At 37.0% G+C, this 15,316-nt stretch overlaps 1 protein-coding gene across 1 annotated transcript in view; it reads left to right on the top strand.

Annotated features, from left to right (window-relative positions):
- Window positions 1–15,316, top strand: part of LOC126251426 (melanotransferrin) — a 149,031-nt gene that overhangs the window by 109,805 nt on the left and 23,910 nt on the right. The window contains exons 9-11 of the mRNA XM_049951842.1: window positions 934–1,101; window positions 3,072–3,160; window positions 6,681–6,847. Of these exons, the coding sequence (XP_049807799.1) occupies window positions 934–1,101; window positions 3,072–3,160; window positions 6,681–6,847 (424 nt within the window). The remainder of the gene's footprint in view (window positions 1–933; window positions 1,102–3,071; window positions 3,161–6,680; window positions 6,848–15,316) is intronic.

Genomic DNA, 15,316 nt, shown 5'->3' on the forward strand with positions numbered 1-15,316 from the left:
TGCTTTTTGTTGCTGATAATTAAAGTCATTTCAGTTGAAGAGAGATTCATACACTCACAGTGCAGGACACAAAAATGACTATCATATAGGCTTTGCCTCCTTTTCTAAGGTTCAATGTGGAAATATGTGCTCTGTTGTTGCAAAGGGGTCTGAAAGCTTCCTTCTAATGTAAGGCTCTCATGACTAATGCAAAAGAATGTTAATAACATACCTCATTAGTTGTTTTTTCAACAAATTATCTAATTTCCCCTAATCGCAGTGATCACTGTGAACTTGCGTGACAAGTAGTATTGTGTTGTAAATAGACCTCAGTTGATACGTGTGTGCGTAGATATTTTCTTTGTAAATATATATGTAAAAGTATAGATTAAGCTGGCTGTAGGAGATAAACAGCTGATTTTTAGTGTAACTATGGAAGCAGCGACTTTTTCTGAAGCGCCGTTTTCTTCGAATGTACTGGGTTAAGTTTACCTGGAGTAATCACAAATAGAGTTAAGTAGAATAGTGATAGTTTATTGTTAATGCAGGGTGCAGATTCAGTTTCTGTGGTTTGCTTCTCTTTTTGTAATGTGTACCTTAATTCACTCTACAGCCCTTAATATTCTTTTTCTAGAGAGGATCTGTAGAACACAGTGAATAAATTAATCAATTGACGTTACAATTCAACAATTGTTTATTCAACAGTACAGTAGAAAACTTAACTATGTAGATGTTTTTCAGTTGGAGAATTGTAGTTTTTATGTTTCTTTGAAAGAGTGGTCTGTATCTCTATTCATCTGCAAATCAAATAAAAATGTGAAATAGATAACTTAGTTTTAAAAAAATTTGCAGTCATAGTGTCAGTATTAACATTGTGATATAATTTCATTTCTTGGTAAACATATTATTCCCTCTTATGTATCTGGTCCTCATGCAAGATTTAAATTTCTCTAGGACGAGACAGAAAACCTCTTTGACATAAAAGAATCATCCCAGACATATAAAGGCTATCTCTCTGACCTGTCGATGAATATGATTCTCGGGGTACGAAAATGTCCAGTGGCACAAATGAGACTTTGCGTTACGTCTGAAGCTGAATTGGACAAATGTGTGAAAATGAGGGTATGTAATGGAAATAAAAATACTTTATAATGATAATCAAATTTCAAAATAAAAACAACAAACAAAAATGTGGATAAGTAACAACTTATCTGTGGCTGATTGGTGTGTGGCATGTGACTGTACTGAGAATTACATTAGCATTTCTGCTATTGCTCTTTTTTCCATTACACACACACACACACACACACACACACACACACACACCTCTCTGCACCTGTATAATACTCACTGGGTGTCATTTGCATATCTATTGAAGTATGTGATTAAACTGGAAACATTTCATAACACAGCAAAATTCTCTGTGCTGTTACATATATATTTGTCCCACACATCAGTCAGCTGTAGATGAGTGGTTGCCAATGCTGAGTTTTATAATAATTTTACTTTACTTTTATGCCACTAGATGATGATGTCAATTTTAAGAGTTTGTTACAATTTATAGAAATTTCACCCAGTTAGCAAATTTTTAAGTTGATGTTTTCACACTTCATGTAATGTTGAGCCTTTAAAGGATAAGCCTACTGTTTGAAATGTTACCTTACAATTGTAATTTCCCATATGTTTTTGTGTATTTTCAAACCCAATAACTATACCACTTAATGTTAACCATTATTACATTGTTTGAATACTTGAATCTAGCGCTAACCTCAAGTACCTTTTCTTGTTATTAACTGAACCTTATTTTTAATTTTTGGCTTAATTATTCAGCTCTGCCTTTTTGTTTGTGAGCTCTGTTCTGAGACTTGTTTCTTTGTATCAGCATCCACTCATTGATGGGTGTGTGAATTCCCCTTAGTTTGTTCAATCCCACTGGAAATCGGTCTCTTATACTTTGATTGCCAATTCTGTCAGTTGACAGGACACAAAAAATTTGATAGACTGCCAAACCTGTCATTTGATAGGGTACAATTTCTCCCATTTTTAAATATGAAATCAGATATATGTACAAGTTTGATTAGTTTGCGTGATGTTATGAGAGGCATGTAGTTTCTAAAACATCCTAGAAATGGCTGGCATTCTAACAAATGGCAAGGTTTGCGTGGCTGGCAGTCAAAATGTTAACTATTTCAATTTCTCTTGAGCCCCTTACATAAATTGTTTATGAAATTCTTCCACAGAAATCGTAAGGACAAGAATATACTAATTACAGCCATTTGAGCAGTCATTCTTCGCAAACTCTGTACAAAAAGGAAACAGTTAGAAATCCTGATACACAATGAAATGGGAAGTACCCCGTGCTATGTACCTCACATTGTTTACAGACTCCGGATGTACATACAACTGTAAATTGTTAATGAACCTTTTGAGTCCTTCTCCTAAATAGTTTGTGAGCGTCTTTAGTCTCTTGCTTAAAGAATTTGAAACTTATCTTCATATCTTTTTAAGGCTGTAATCATCTCCTTAATATCAGAGCTCAGTTTGCTCTTACATTGTGTGACAAGTATATGAGTATATGTGTGCATTTTTTTGAAATATTAATAGTAGCATTTCTGAATGCTTTACTGCAGTACGTAACAGAAATATGAACTATAGGTAAACTCAAATGTGAACTATAGGCATACTGGACATGACAGCTATCATTAGACTGTATGACCTGTAATTTCTTTCAGTCTGGTGCATAGCTGTAGCCATGTGTTATAGAAGTATAATGCCACTGTGGCCGTTGACAGAGTTGCTGTTGTTTTTTATCTGCCTCCCATGGATGAACAGCGATATTTTATTCAGTAGCACACAAAGACAATGAGTAAATCAATTTTATTTAGATTCTTGTTTCAGAAATGTTTCATTTCATTTCAAGTGCAATGTGTCTAGCTGTTGTGTGCTGAAATAAATGTTGTCCAGTATGCGTTATGCACGTTTCTCAGTGGCCTTTACAGAAATTAATGTTTGTTGTTTTTATTTTGTTGTTTGTGTTTTTTCTCTTCAGTCACTTATTTGTTGTACATTAAATAATGTTAATCTTCTTTCAGATTGCACTGAAAGCTCAGCTATTGAAACCAGAGATGGTCTGCTACAAGGGACATAGCCAAATCCATTGTATGCAGGCAATAGCATCTGGGTAAGAGAGAAAACAGTGAAACAGAATATCTCTGGTATTGCTGCATCCTTATTTCATATGGTCATTCGTTGTTTGCTCAGTATAGCGTTATACCTGTCTCACATTATATGACTTTGATGAGTAGGGTTTTTTCCTTTTCCTCTGCATGGTAGAAATTTGTTTTAATCCTGATTGCCAAATATAGAAAATTGCTCTAGAATTTGTAAGCTTCCCACCTGTATTTACAATGATCAAAATTTAAATGTCAAACAAGTTACCTTGTGCTACACATTCATTATTAATTGCATTTGTCTCTAAGAGTGAACAGAGGGGTTCAAAAAAAATGTATCCACTGTTTAAAAGTCCATAACTTGCAAACTAATTGATGGAGTTGTCTCATTTTTGGTGAAAGTGTAGCTTAAACTCCAACTTAAAGATATCACTGTAGGTGTTTGAGATGGTCACCATTAACATCCACACACAAATGATGCCGCTGAACTGCAGCACGAACTACTGACTGCAACGTGTTCAGTTGGATATTTGCACATGAATGTACGATAGATTCTCGAAATTCATCCAATGTACATGACTTTTGTCGATAAACAATGTCCTTTAGTGTTCCCCACAGGTAAAAGTCCAGAGGAGTTAGGTCTGGGGAACGTGGTGGATACTCCACAGCACCTCTACTGCCTATCCGTCTTCCTGGTAGATTTTCTTTGAGATACGCCCTAACACGATTTTGGTAGTGGGCTGGGGCACCATCTTGTTGAAAGTAAACTCTTCTATCTCCATACAAGTCTCGGATGGCAGGTAAAATGGATGTCTGAAGCTTCTGAAGGTACACCTCACCGGTAACTGTGCCGTCAAAGAAGACTGGCCCAATCAAGCCCTGGTAAGACAACCCACACCACACATTTACTCCTGGCAAATTCACGGCTTTGTCTACATGGACTTTCGTATTTTCGGTGGCCCAGTAGATGCAATTGTGGCGACTTATGGTACCATTGAGTTTAAACTGTGCCTCATCAGACCACACAATCATCTCTGCAAAATCTTCGTCGTTGCACACCATGTTAGTAAACCACTCGCAGTACTGCATTCTACGATCTGGGTCGTCCTTGTTCATTGCATGTAGCAGTCATGGGATGTAGCACTTCCACTTTGCTGCCTTCAAAATTTGCCGAACACTTGAGCGACTCACTCCAGTTTCACGGGCACACTGTCTCACAGACTTCTGTGGTGTGCGAGTGAATTGTTGTAACACACGAGGAGTTAGCTGGGCTTGTTACTGTTACAGGTTGTCCAGATCGTTGTTTGTGTACATCTTTAACACAGTCTTCGGCTTCAAATTTGTCTCGAATGTGATGAATCGTTAAACGTGTTGGTGGCTCTGGTTGATACTCATTTCGCCATTGCCATTGAACCTCTTTAATGTTTTCGTACTTAAAATACCACTTCAAAACTGACATCCTTTCATCGAATGTAAGCCTTGCACCAGCCATGTTTACTAGAGTAACTAGGTGCAAATAAGAACAAAACGCTGACTATCTGGCGACTATCATCTGACAAAACAAAACAACGCAATACAACACTTGGGTGGTGATTGCCGGAACTACAACACTACCAACTCCGGCAATTAGTTTGCCAGTTATGGACTTTTAAACAGTGGATACATTTTTTTGGACCCGTCTGTATACTGGAAACATGAGTTAAGGTTCCTAATAAGTCAGTAACATACATTTTTTTTAAAAAGTGTAGAGGTCACTAGTAGTATGTCCTCCACTCATAAAAGTTCATTACAAGAGACATGGATTTAGCAGTTCATCCAAATTAACTTACATGAGTTTCCTGTCCTAAATAAATCATTCATGGTTCCAAAGTTCAATGGTAAATATTTTAAACTTCCTCTTCACTCATGTTTTGTTATGGTTGTGCAGCCATGCCTCACTTAAAATCTCAGTGAATCCCAACAAATTCTCTCTCTTCACAATAATTTGCTGGATGATAAGTCTTGGGCCAGTTGAGGTCCACTAAGAATACAGGCCAGATAAACAATGTAGAACAGTTTTATTAAGAAATACATAAATCAAAAAGACTCCCCCTTGGAAAATATGTTATCTTAATGACGGTCTGCGAAGGTTTGTGACATGCACTGAATTTACTTAATTTTGAACTTTGGCTGACAGCCCAAATGGAAGATGAAATTCACCTGATTGTGAAAGAATATAACATGAGGTAAGGTTGACAGCCAATACCAAAAGTCCTCTCAGTCCCTGAAATGGTGGCCACATCCCAGTGATGTTAGTGATAGACACGTAGTGACTCCCTCGACCAGAGGTGGCTGATACATGGCGCAGCATCGCAGGTTGCGAAGTTTCCAATGAGGCTCTGAAGAACTGGAGGTGCAGTCTGCCCCTGACCCAGAAACCCAATGGAAGTCTGGTTGGAATGGCTCTGCCCTGGCCAAAATACCAAAGCAGCACAGCAGTACTAAACGAACTATTTGCAATATTGTGGTCCACACAAACAAAAAGGTCTGCCTCCTACTGGCCTAGTCGGTGTGGGTGATTGTGTGGCTGCTGATGTGGTCCCTTCCAAGTTAGGCCGCTCACTTGTCAGAGGTGTGAGAGAGGTTGCAGATCTGTCAGGTGAACAACCCATACACAGCACGATACATCACACACTTAAAATATTGTCCGTCAGTATTCATATCTCTGCACAATAATAGTGATATGAATATAACAGAGGGAAACATTCCACGTGGAAAAAATATATCTAAAAAGAAAGATGATGGGACTTACCAAACAAAAGCGCTGGCAGGTCGATAGACACACAAAAAAACACAAATATACACACAAAATTCTAGCTTTCGCAACCAACGGTTGCTTCGTCAGGAAAGAGGGAACTCTTTCCTGACGAAGCAACCGTTGGTTGCGAAAGCTAGAATTTTGTGTGTATATTTGTGTTTTTTTGTGTGTCTATCGACCTGCCAGCGCTTTTGTTTGGTAAGTCCCATCATCTTTCTTTTTAGATATATTTTTTCCACAATAATAGTGATTTTGTTATGCACATGTCCTGTATGATGACTGTACCATATGAATACACTTCACACTTACTCTTCCAATGCAACCACACAACTAACTCAAAAACCAGCATTGTTATTCCATGCGATGACAGTGCTCTTACTCCTGGTGGCATTGCAAAAACAACTACCAGTGGGGGAAGGGAAGAAAATGTAGATCATAGCAGCTAAGCATTATCAAATGCAGTATACTGCACATTGTGTACACATCCTGTGATGGATGTTTTGTTTTCCCCTCCAGACTGTTTTAAGTCATGAGCAAGAAAATCAGCTACCGAAAGTAATATGCAAATCAAAAGAAATAAATATTAAAACTACTTAATGGCTATAATGAACTGAGGAAGAATGAGTAAATGGGAGGTGATATTACATGAAGAGTATTTTATCATGTTTGAACTTTACCATTAAAATATGGTTGCTTTGTTTATGGCTTGTAACACCATGATTTATGTTTTGCAGGATAGCAGATGTTGCCGTTTTTGATGCAGGAGATGTTTATACTGCTGGTCTCAATTATGGGCTTGTTCCATTTTTATCAGAAGTATATAATTTGGGTGCTCCCGAGTATTATGCTGTTGCTGTGGCAAAAGAACAAGACCCTAGCACAGAAATCACATATTTGAAAGGTAACACTGAATTGTTAACAATGTTTAGATTTTTCTGTTGTTTTGTCTGGCTATGGCAGTGGCTTTCAGAAGTGTAGAATAAACTGTTTCAATATAGATAACCATTACAAACATTCAGGCACCAAGTGTGAATGCAAATTTAAGAAATGGCAAACATGATAAAAGAAAACAGTCATTGTCATGAGACCTACAACTCAGAAACTAAAAACTGTGATAACAAATACTAGTTCTGATTACAATCATACATGGTACTTAAATAATGAAATTCTGTTTACTTTTTCTCCTCAATTTTATTTGCTTTCATTAGCTCTTTCACCAAAATGGTTATGTTGTTATAACAGATTGAGGTTTGTGTATAACCCTCACTAAACACATCAAACTAAGGCAAATCAATGTAACTGCAGAAGGAAGGTGAAAAGTCTATTTTTAGCCTTGAAAATGTATGTTTGGTCAGTCTAACACTTAAACAGCTGTAGGTTTTAACCCATTAATGCCGGAATTAATTTCTTCATGATTTTTTTAAAAATTGCATTATTATGTCTGTAAAAGGCATAAATTACACGACAGAGTTGTTTCGACGAAAGTCATTACCACCATTAGCGAGATATTTGATGATGCCACATGGCAACGCTAGGCGCTTTCACTACCTAAATTTATATGGATTACAACTTCAACTAAAATGAGTAGGTTATTGAAATTTCTTATTAATATAATAGAGGGAAACATTCCACGTGGGGAAAAATATATCTGGTGTCTGTATATGTGCAGATGGATATGTGTGTGTGTGTGTGTGTGTGTGTGTGTGTGTGTGCGCGTGCGCGTGCGCGTGCGCGCGCGCGCGCGCGCCTGTATATCTGCCCTGTCCCTTTTTCCCCCTAAGGTAAGTCTTTCCGCTCCCGGGATTGGAATGACTCCTTACCCTCTCCCTTAAAACCCACATCCTTTCGTCTTTCCCTCTCCTTCCCTCTTTCCTGATGAAGCAACCGTGGGTCGCGAAAGCTTAAATTTTGTGTGTGTGTTTGTTAGTGTGTCTATCAACATACCAACAGTTTTGTTTGGTAAGTTACATCATCTTTGTTTTTAGATATAAATTTCTTATTAGATATACAAGTTTTGTGCAAATTTATTATTCAGTCTTCATCATACAATTGATACTTTATAACACAGTACAATTAATAATCAAAAATCAAACCTTGAACTCAGCATTATTTTACATGAAATGGAATAAAACAGTCAATACACAATCCCACATTACACTTTGAACACATTGTCCTCACAATAGATTTACAGCCCTTGTGTGTACACCTTTTCTTCTTCTTTCCTTCTGTGTGCTGGACGAGGTGGTCAGTCTTATCAAACCTAACTGAATCTGATATGCGGCTGTCGGAACATGCCCTTGATGCAGATGGTCTCCCGGCTGCTTTTGGTAAAGCTTGGTGTCTTTGCAAGTACACTGTTGCTACTTCTCTCTTGAAATCAAGCTGAGAAATAGTTTGGTTTCTTGCTTTATTATACAAAATCCAACTGGTTTGTATGGCGACATCTAACATGCATGTAAAGAGACACCATTATCATTTCTTGCTTCTTATTGCAATGTGATTGAATGCTAGATTCTGATCCATCTGATCAGTACCTCCCATATATCTATTATATTTAGCTACCAGTTTTGGTCTGGGAATCGTTATATTTCGCTTTCTTAGTTGCGAGAATCTCTTGACTTGGCCAACTTCTTGTGCACCACCTGAAGAAGAGATCATTGTGACAACTGAGTTGTCCAGCCACCACACATACAATAATCCATCATTCTTCTCTATTGCTGTCTCAAAATATTCCCGATCTTTCCTGGCATTATAAAGAATCTCCAGCGCCTCAGCAAGTGAGAAACCTCTTCTAAAACAAAAAGAGAAAATTCGTCCTTTTACTGAGTACAAGCGCCTAGCGTTGCCATATGGCAACACTGACTTTCAAACAGCCTAAATGAACGTAATTTATTTAACAGCAAGCAGTAACCTCCAAGGAATAAATATTTGAGTATTTAAAGCACAACCATTCTAAAAAACCAAATTATATGTCGTAAGTTACTGTGTAAAACATACTTACTCGAACTTATACTCCATTTTTCTTCGCCATTCAGCAAACAAAGACTTCCAACACTGCTTACGCCTCAGAATTTAAATGTATTGTTAAAACTGTTGCATTGTAGTGATCTTTGCAGTCTCGCGGAATGGAATCCAGTGCTGCCAACACTCTCGCTTTGTTGATGTCATGGAAAAAAAGTGTTACAAACATTGCCATATGGCAACGCACGGCGCTAATGGGTTAATGATACTTTTTCTGATTTTGTGGGTGGTGATTGTTCTAGCTGTTAAGTACCTTCAAGTTGTCTCAATTTTGTGAAGTGAATACTTTATTAAGGATTCTTAGTCAGTTATTTGCATATTTTATTGCATGTTAATACAGCACATTTTGTCATTATAGACACATTAGTAGTTGTAATTTTTTGTTTACATTTGGTTCAGTTACTCTTTTTTGTTGTGTGTGTAAATTTTAATCGTAAAATAGCTAATAATAATAAGAAGGAGCAAATACAACATAAATTGACCCTGTAGCTTACTTAACTAGAATAAATCAGTGTGGTGTGAAATTTAATATTATAGTAGTTTCAGGTTCTGGAGATGTTTGCAAACTTTGAGCATTTACATGAGGATTAAAATGCTGTATACCACTGGGAACTTTAGACAGTATCGATGTCATAGTTAAATTCCTTAAGATTCACCAGTACTCAAGAAAATATGGGCTTTATACTAGTTAATGTGTTAATTTGTTATCTTGTTTCTCTTCTGCATCTATATCTGTGCTCCACCTACCAACTTACAGTGTGTGGAGGAGGGTAATTTTGGTACTACTGCTCTTTCCCCCTCCACCTCCCTTTAGTACTATGGTCCCCCCCTCCCTCTCCTTTCACCCTCCACCCCCTCCTCCTCCTCCTCCTCCTCCTCCTCTTCTTCTTCTTCTTCTTCTTCTTCTTCTCTGTTCCATTCACAAATGGTACATGCAAAGAATGCCTATTGATGAACTTCAGTATGAGCTCTAATTTCTCTGAACTTATCATCATTGTCATTTCATGAGACATGATAGAAAGTGTTAAGCATCTCCATAACATTTTCACACTGATTAAATAATCTTGTTGCAAAACATATCATTTTCATTCGATCTTCTGTGTTATGTATTAATCCAACCTGGTAAGGATTTCAGACGTGGGAGTAGTACTCAAGATTTGGTCAAACAATTGTTTCGTAAGCTATTTCTTTCATGGATGAAATGGAACCTGGCACCTGCTTTTCCTTCTTATTATGTGGTCATTCCACTTTAGCTTGCTAGGTCACAGGTGTTTTACAGTCGTTACTGTTTCCAGTGATTTCTTGCCAGTAGTGTACCTGAATAGTGGTGGATCCCTTTGTCTATGTACAGTATGTTATTTTACTTATGTTCAGACTTAATTATCACCCCAGCATCTATTATTATCAATCCTCTGCGTGTCTTCCTGGTTTTCAGTGGCACTGCAACCTTCCTATATGCAATAGGTGTGTTAATATCCTCATGAGGCCTCCGTAATCCACTAGGTATTAATTATATATTGTCGTATCATACTCCTGTGGATGCTCCTGAAATTACCTTTACATCTGTTGATTTTGTTCTCATAAGAATGATGGGCTGAGTTGTATCAACAAGTAAGTCCTGATCGTATGTGTAAATTTTATTCAGTACATCTTTGTTCACTAACAGACAGTTCGGAACTTTATTGAATGCCTTCCTTCAGTCAAAGAATGTGACATCAACCTTAGTGCCGCTGTCTACGTTTTAGTGGATCTCATGAACGAACAGAGCAAACCAAGTTTTGCTAGACGTTTGGTGGCAGAATACACATTTATTCTGATAGAGAAGATTTTTAGTTTCAAAAACCTTGTCTAAGGCAAACCGTACAATGCTTCTGAATTTTAACCAATTGTGGTCAATGTCTTCATTCTCAGAGCTGAATGTTTGGTGCTGACAATTCAGATATTCTGCAGTTTGTATCCCATAAACCTTGCTAAGCAAAAATATTTCATTACCTTTCTCAACATTTCTTGTAACACCCATTGTCTTTCATCCTATCATAATCTTTTGATTACTGTTGCTCTCTTCTATGTTAAGTGATTCAAAAATTTGTGTCTCTTAGTTGCTATGAGCTCTAAGATGTTGCCATCTGAGTCAGCTATCTCAGTTCTTCGAAAGAGCTCCTCCATCATTAATTAAAATCATATCAGTTATGAGTTCAACTGAGATATTAGAGGAAGCTAGTTAGTTTCTCACAGATGTGTGGCACTGTCAGAACAATATTGGTGAAAACCTGCCACGTGCAGACTGAGATGAATTTCTGCAAAATATGTCAATCCCCTCTCTCCAGTTATTTATTTGTGTATTTATTTATTTACTCATTCAGCATTTACAAAGCCGGTCATCACATAATGTATTAACTTCAAATTTGTATAGCTGTACACTGATTTACAGTATTCCTTACATATATTCGCATAGTGCTATATAATATTACATATATTCTTGAGCCACTCTACGGCTAAGTTAAAGAGCATATATGTCATTCAGTTCACTCTCATAACCATGTACCTCACATATATGTGAATGTTCCATTGACTGGATTTTACTAACTCACTCAGGACTGCCCAGTAGGCTCTATATGTTCATCAGTTGTTTACATCTACCAACTCTTGTGTATGGCAGTGAAGTATGGACCCCAAAGTCCAAGTAGTATGATCCATTCATAGTAAGAATAAACCTGATATAAACATTGCACTGTGTATTCTTCTGCGTTTGCTGGAACCTCATTGGATTTCCGTTTACGTGGGACTGCAGCCAAGCCGTCTCGAATACTGTCAAGTACAATAATAAGGGTACGTTTTGTGCTGCGCCTTACAGGTACATCGACTTAGTGATAATATGGTACAACAGCTTTATAGGCACATTTGACTTGGACAGCACTGGCCAGTCACCTGTTACAGCTAGCTTGCAGTGTCGTGGCCAACTGCAGTTCAAACGTAAAAAGAGGAGCAATAAAGCTTCAAATGTCATTTAATTTTTAAGCAGAATGAAATAATACACTGCAAATCTCTCACAATAAGCTCCTAACATACTATTGTAATTAAGAACAAGAATGATGAAAATTCCCCACTTAAGGGGCTCCGGAACGCCCTATACTTGCAATGTTAAAATAACGCTTATAAATTACATCTTTCCTCACAAAGTATTTGAGGTAGGAAGTTGAACTTTTTACAGATTATTTATTGGAATATGGGCTACAATTTAACACAGGGATTTTACAAAATTTTAGTTCAGTTATTAAAGATGATTTTTTTTTTTCAATTGTAATGAAAATTCACAACATTTTTTTGCAATTTTTTATTTGTATATTCAAAAATATACAGTTTTTTGGAAAAAGGCTGTGTTAAATTATGCAGAAGGTACTGTGTAACATTTACTGAAAGTTTGAAACAAATATGTTTGGAAGATCCTTAGAAAACATGTAATTAGTATGAGAAAATAAAAGTTTTGGGAATCGAGCGACAAAGATTGGATTAACTTTTTAGTGCATTCCAGGTCCATAGGATGGATTATCTTCATCCTCTGCAAACTCCTCCTCCAGCTTTCTCTTGTTCCTCCTCCTGTTTACTCTTGCTTGTATTTCTAGACTCTTTACAGCCCTGTCTGCAGCCCGAAGGCGTTCCTTGTGTAAAGCAAGCATCGCTCGTACCATGTTAGAACCTATCTTCATTCCCATATTTCTAAATACCTTGCACCTTACAATGTTGCCATCATTGAAAGTCGCAACAGCATCATACACACCAAAGTGAAGTGTTTCTATTCCAACAAATACAGTCTTGGGGATTCTCGACCATATAACACTGTTTACACTTTCATTGGGGTTTTGAGTTTTTCCGTGAATACACTTTTTCAACAGTTCAGGTACTGCTAAGTCTCTGAAAATAGGTTTTATCACCTCCATTATTGCTTGAGGCAGACTATGCTTATGAGTGTACACTTCACCAGTTAGCAATCCTTTGTTATATTTACATCAACTGTCTTCTTCTTTGGGACACAAGCTATGTTGGGGATTTTCATCATCTTTATTGTTTACAGTAATAACACATACCTTTGGCTTTCCAACATTTCTCCTTTTCTTAAAAGCCTTCAGAGGATTTCTAATAACTTTACTTTTACTCATTATTATACTTCAACAAAACAGAGACTCAAGAAACAGAATTAATTACGAATATTTTCGAGATAACGACAGAGTAAATAAACATGAAACAATCGACAATCACACCAGCGATATATATTGAACCATCACAGGTTAGCCACAACACATACTTTATCTCACATCACTAAAATGTACCTGATGAACACGGACATTAATAATAACACCATTTGACAGCAGTTTAACAGCGCCACAGTGGGTCACGCCCATGTAGAACACATTTCAAAAAAAATTTAAAAATAGTTGTAGTCTTCGGAATTGAATAAATTATATATCTATTAAAAGGTAATAGTCTGCAGATTCAGAAAACGCAAAAAAGTAAAAATTGAACTTTTCATGATTTTGAGCCTTTCCGGAGCCCCTTAACCACATGGTAATTTTTCTGCATAAGCTGTGTGTAACGTAAGAGGGTATTGAAGGATTTCACGGTATAGTTAAATATGGAAGCCACTGAAGGTATTACTTACTGTCAGTCGTCTGGTAATCTCTTAGCTCCTTCCTTATCCGAATCCGAGAATACATTTCAGTTCTGGAAGTGTCACCTGCTACATTGATAACGAGTCTATCAACAACAGAATCCACGAAGCCAACCAGGTGCAGCATTTCTCTTCTCCTTTTATGATGAGCTGTTCTATATCCCGCCAGCATTCAGCAGTGACGTGTGAAAAAGCTGTGTGCGTTAGTTCCAGTACGTCTGGCAGCTTAACAGTATTGTTACTTCTCGGGCCAAATTCCGCAGCTTGGCTCCAGATCAGTTCTGTTGGGTTCATATTCTAATGGTACTGTAGTAAATGTAAAAAGGCATCATATGTATGATGTGCTCATTGCTGTGAAAATGATTGTTTTTCATGTTTCTAGGATACTCTGTGGTATAAAACTATGAACATAATCCAAATAAGGATGATTTGGTTTTTCATTTTGGCCATAAAAAATTAAATTGTTATGTTTTTTAACTGAAACAACTTTTATGAGCAGTCTTTCATAAAACATCGATAATTAAGAATTTTTATTTGAAATGGAAACAGGAATTTCGTGTCCAATATGTGGCTAGAAACAAGAAGACGTGCATTACTCGTAAAAATGATGACGAGTTTTATAATTATGAGATGTAGTTATTTCAAATTAAAGGAGAAAAAAACATGATGTTAGGGAGATTTGAACCACCACATGAATAACCACATTTATATTTTTCTATTACGTTACCGACTGCGCTACATGATCATCGTGAGTATGTGTCTCATACTGCAGTATGTACAACACTGGGAAAACTACAAAGCCGATTATCTCCGTAAATTTATGAAAAAAATTAAGAACAGCCTATTTCTCGGCACATTTTAACCGTTTTCCACGCGTGTGTTTCACTACGGAACAGAAAGCAGCTTCAGCCATTTTTATACTGTGCATTAACAGCACGACAATCAGAGCACAATGCTGCAAAGGCTATGGCTGTATACGATTTTTTGAATAAAAACTATGTGACTATAGCGTGATTAAGAATACCATTGATGGCCATTAATACAGTTGAATATCTTAAAGTTTCATTTAACGTAACTTAATAATATATCTAATACATAAGTAGGACCTACTTCCAAGAGCGTAACAACACCGGTGTACGTGTGCTACGGCTTCTGACCAATCACCGTGTTTGTGTTTGTTTACATCAGGTACATTCGTACGATGAACAAATTATAGAACTGATTTGAAGCCCCAGAAAAATGCAGATTTAATGAGAACTGCAGTGAAACATAGAAAGATAACTATCTTTTCAATATTACAAAAATATGAAGAATAGAGACAAAAGGGGACTCAACCATGTACTTGAAATATGAATGAGTAAAAAAAAGCTATTTAGTGCTGATAGGCGTACATCTGAATTTGAAACTGTTGGACTGGAGCAGGCTCCTAGACACAGTAGTGATAAGTTGGATGCAAGATGTGTCAGCAAGGAAGCCAAAATTTGGAGTGACAGTTTAGTCAGGCTCTCAAGATGACTGAAGCAGAGATTATTGAGATATACAGACCTCTTCAAATTTCTTTGTCAGATTTTTGTTATCCTTTACAAATAGAATATTTATGAAGTCCTTGTTCACTTTGTACTGTCTTGCTAATGTGCGTTGGTTCATTAGAGCTTTGCCTACAAAAGCCATAATACTGAGCTT

Source organism: Schistocerca nitens, chromosome 4 (assembly GCF_023898315.1).
Source record: "Schistocerca nitens isolate TAMUIC-IGC-003100 chromosome 4, iqSchNite1.1, whole genome shotgun sequence".
Lineage (NCBI taxonomy): Eukaryota > Metazoa > Arthropoda > Insecta > Orthoptera > Acrididae > Schistocerca > Schistocerca nitens.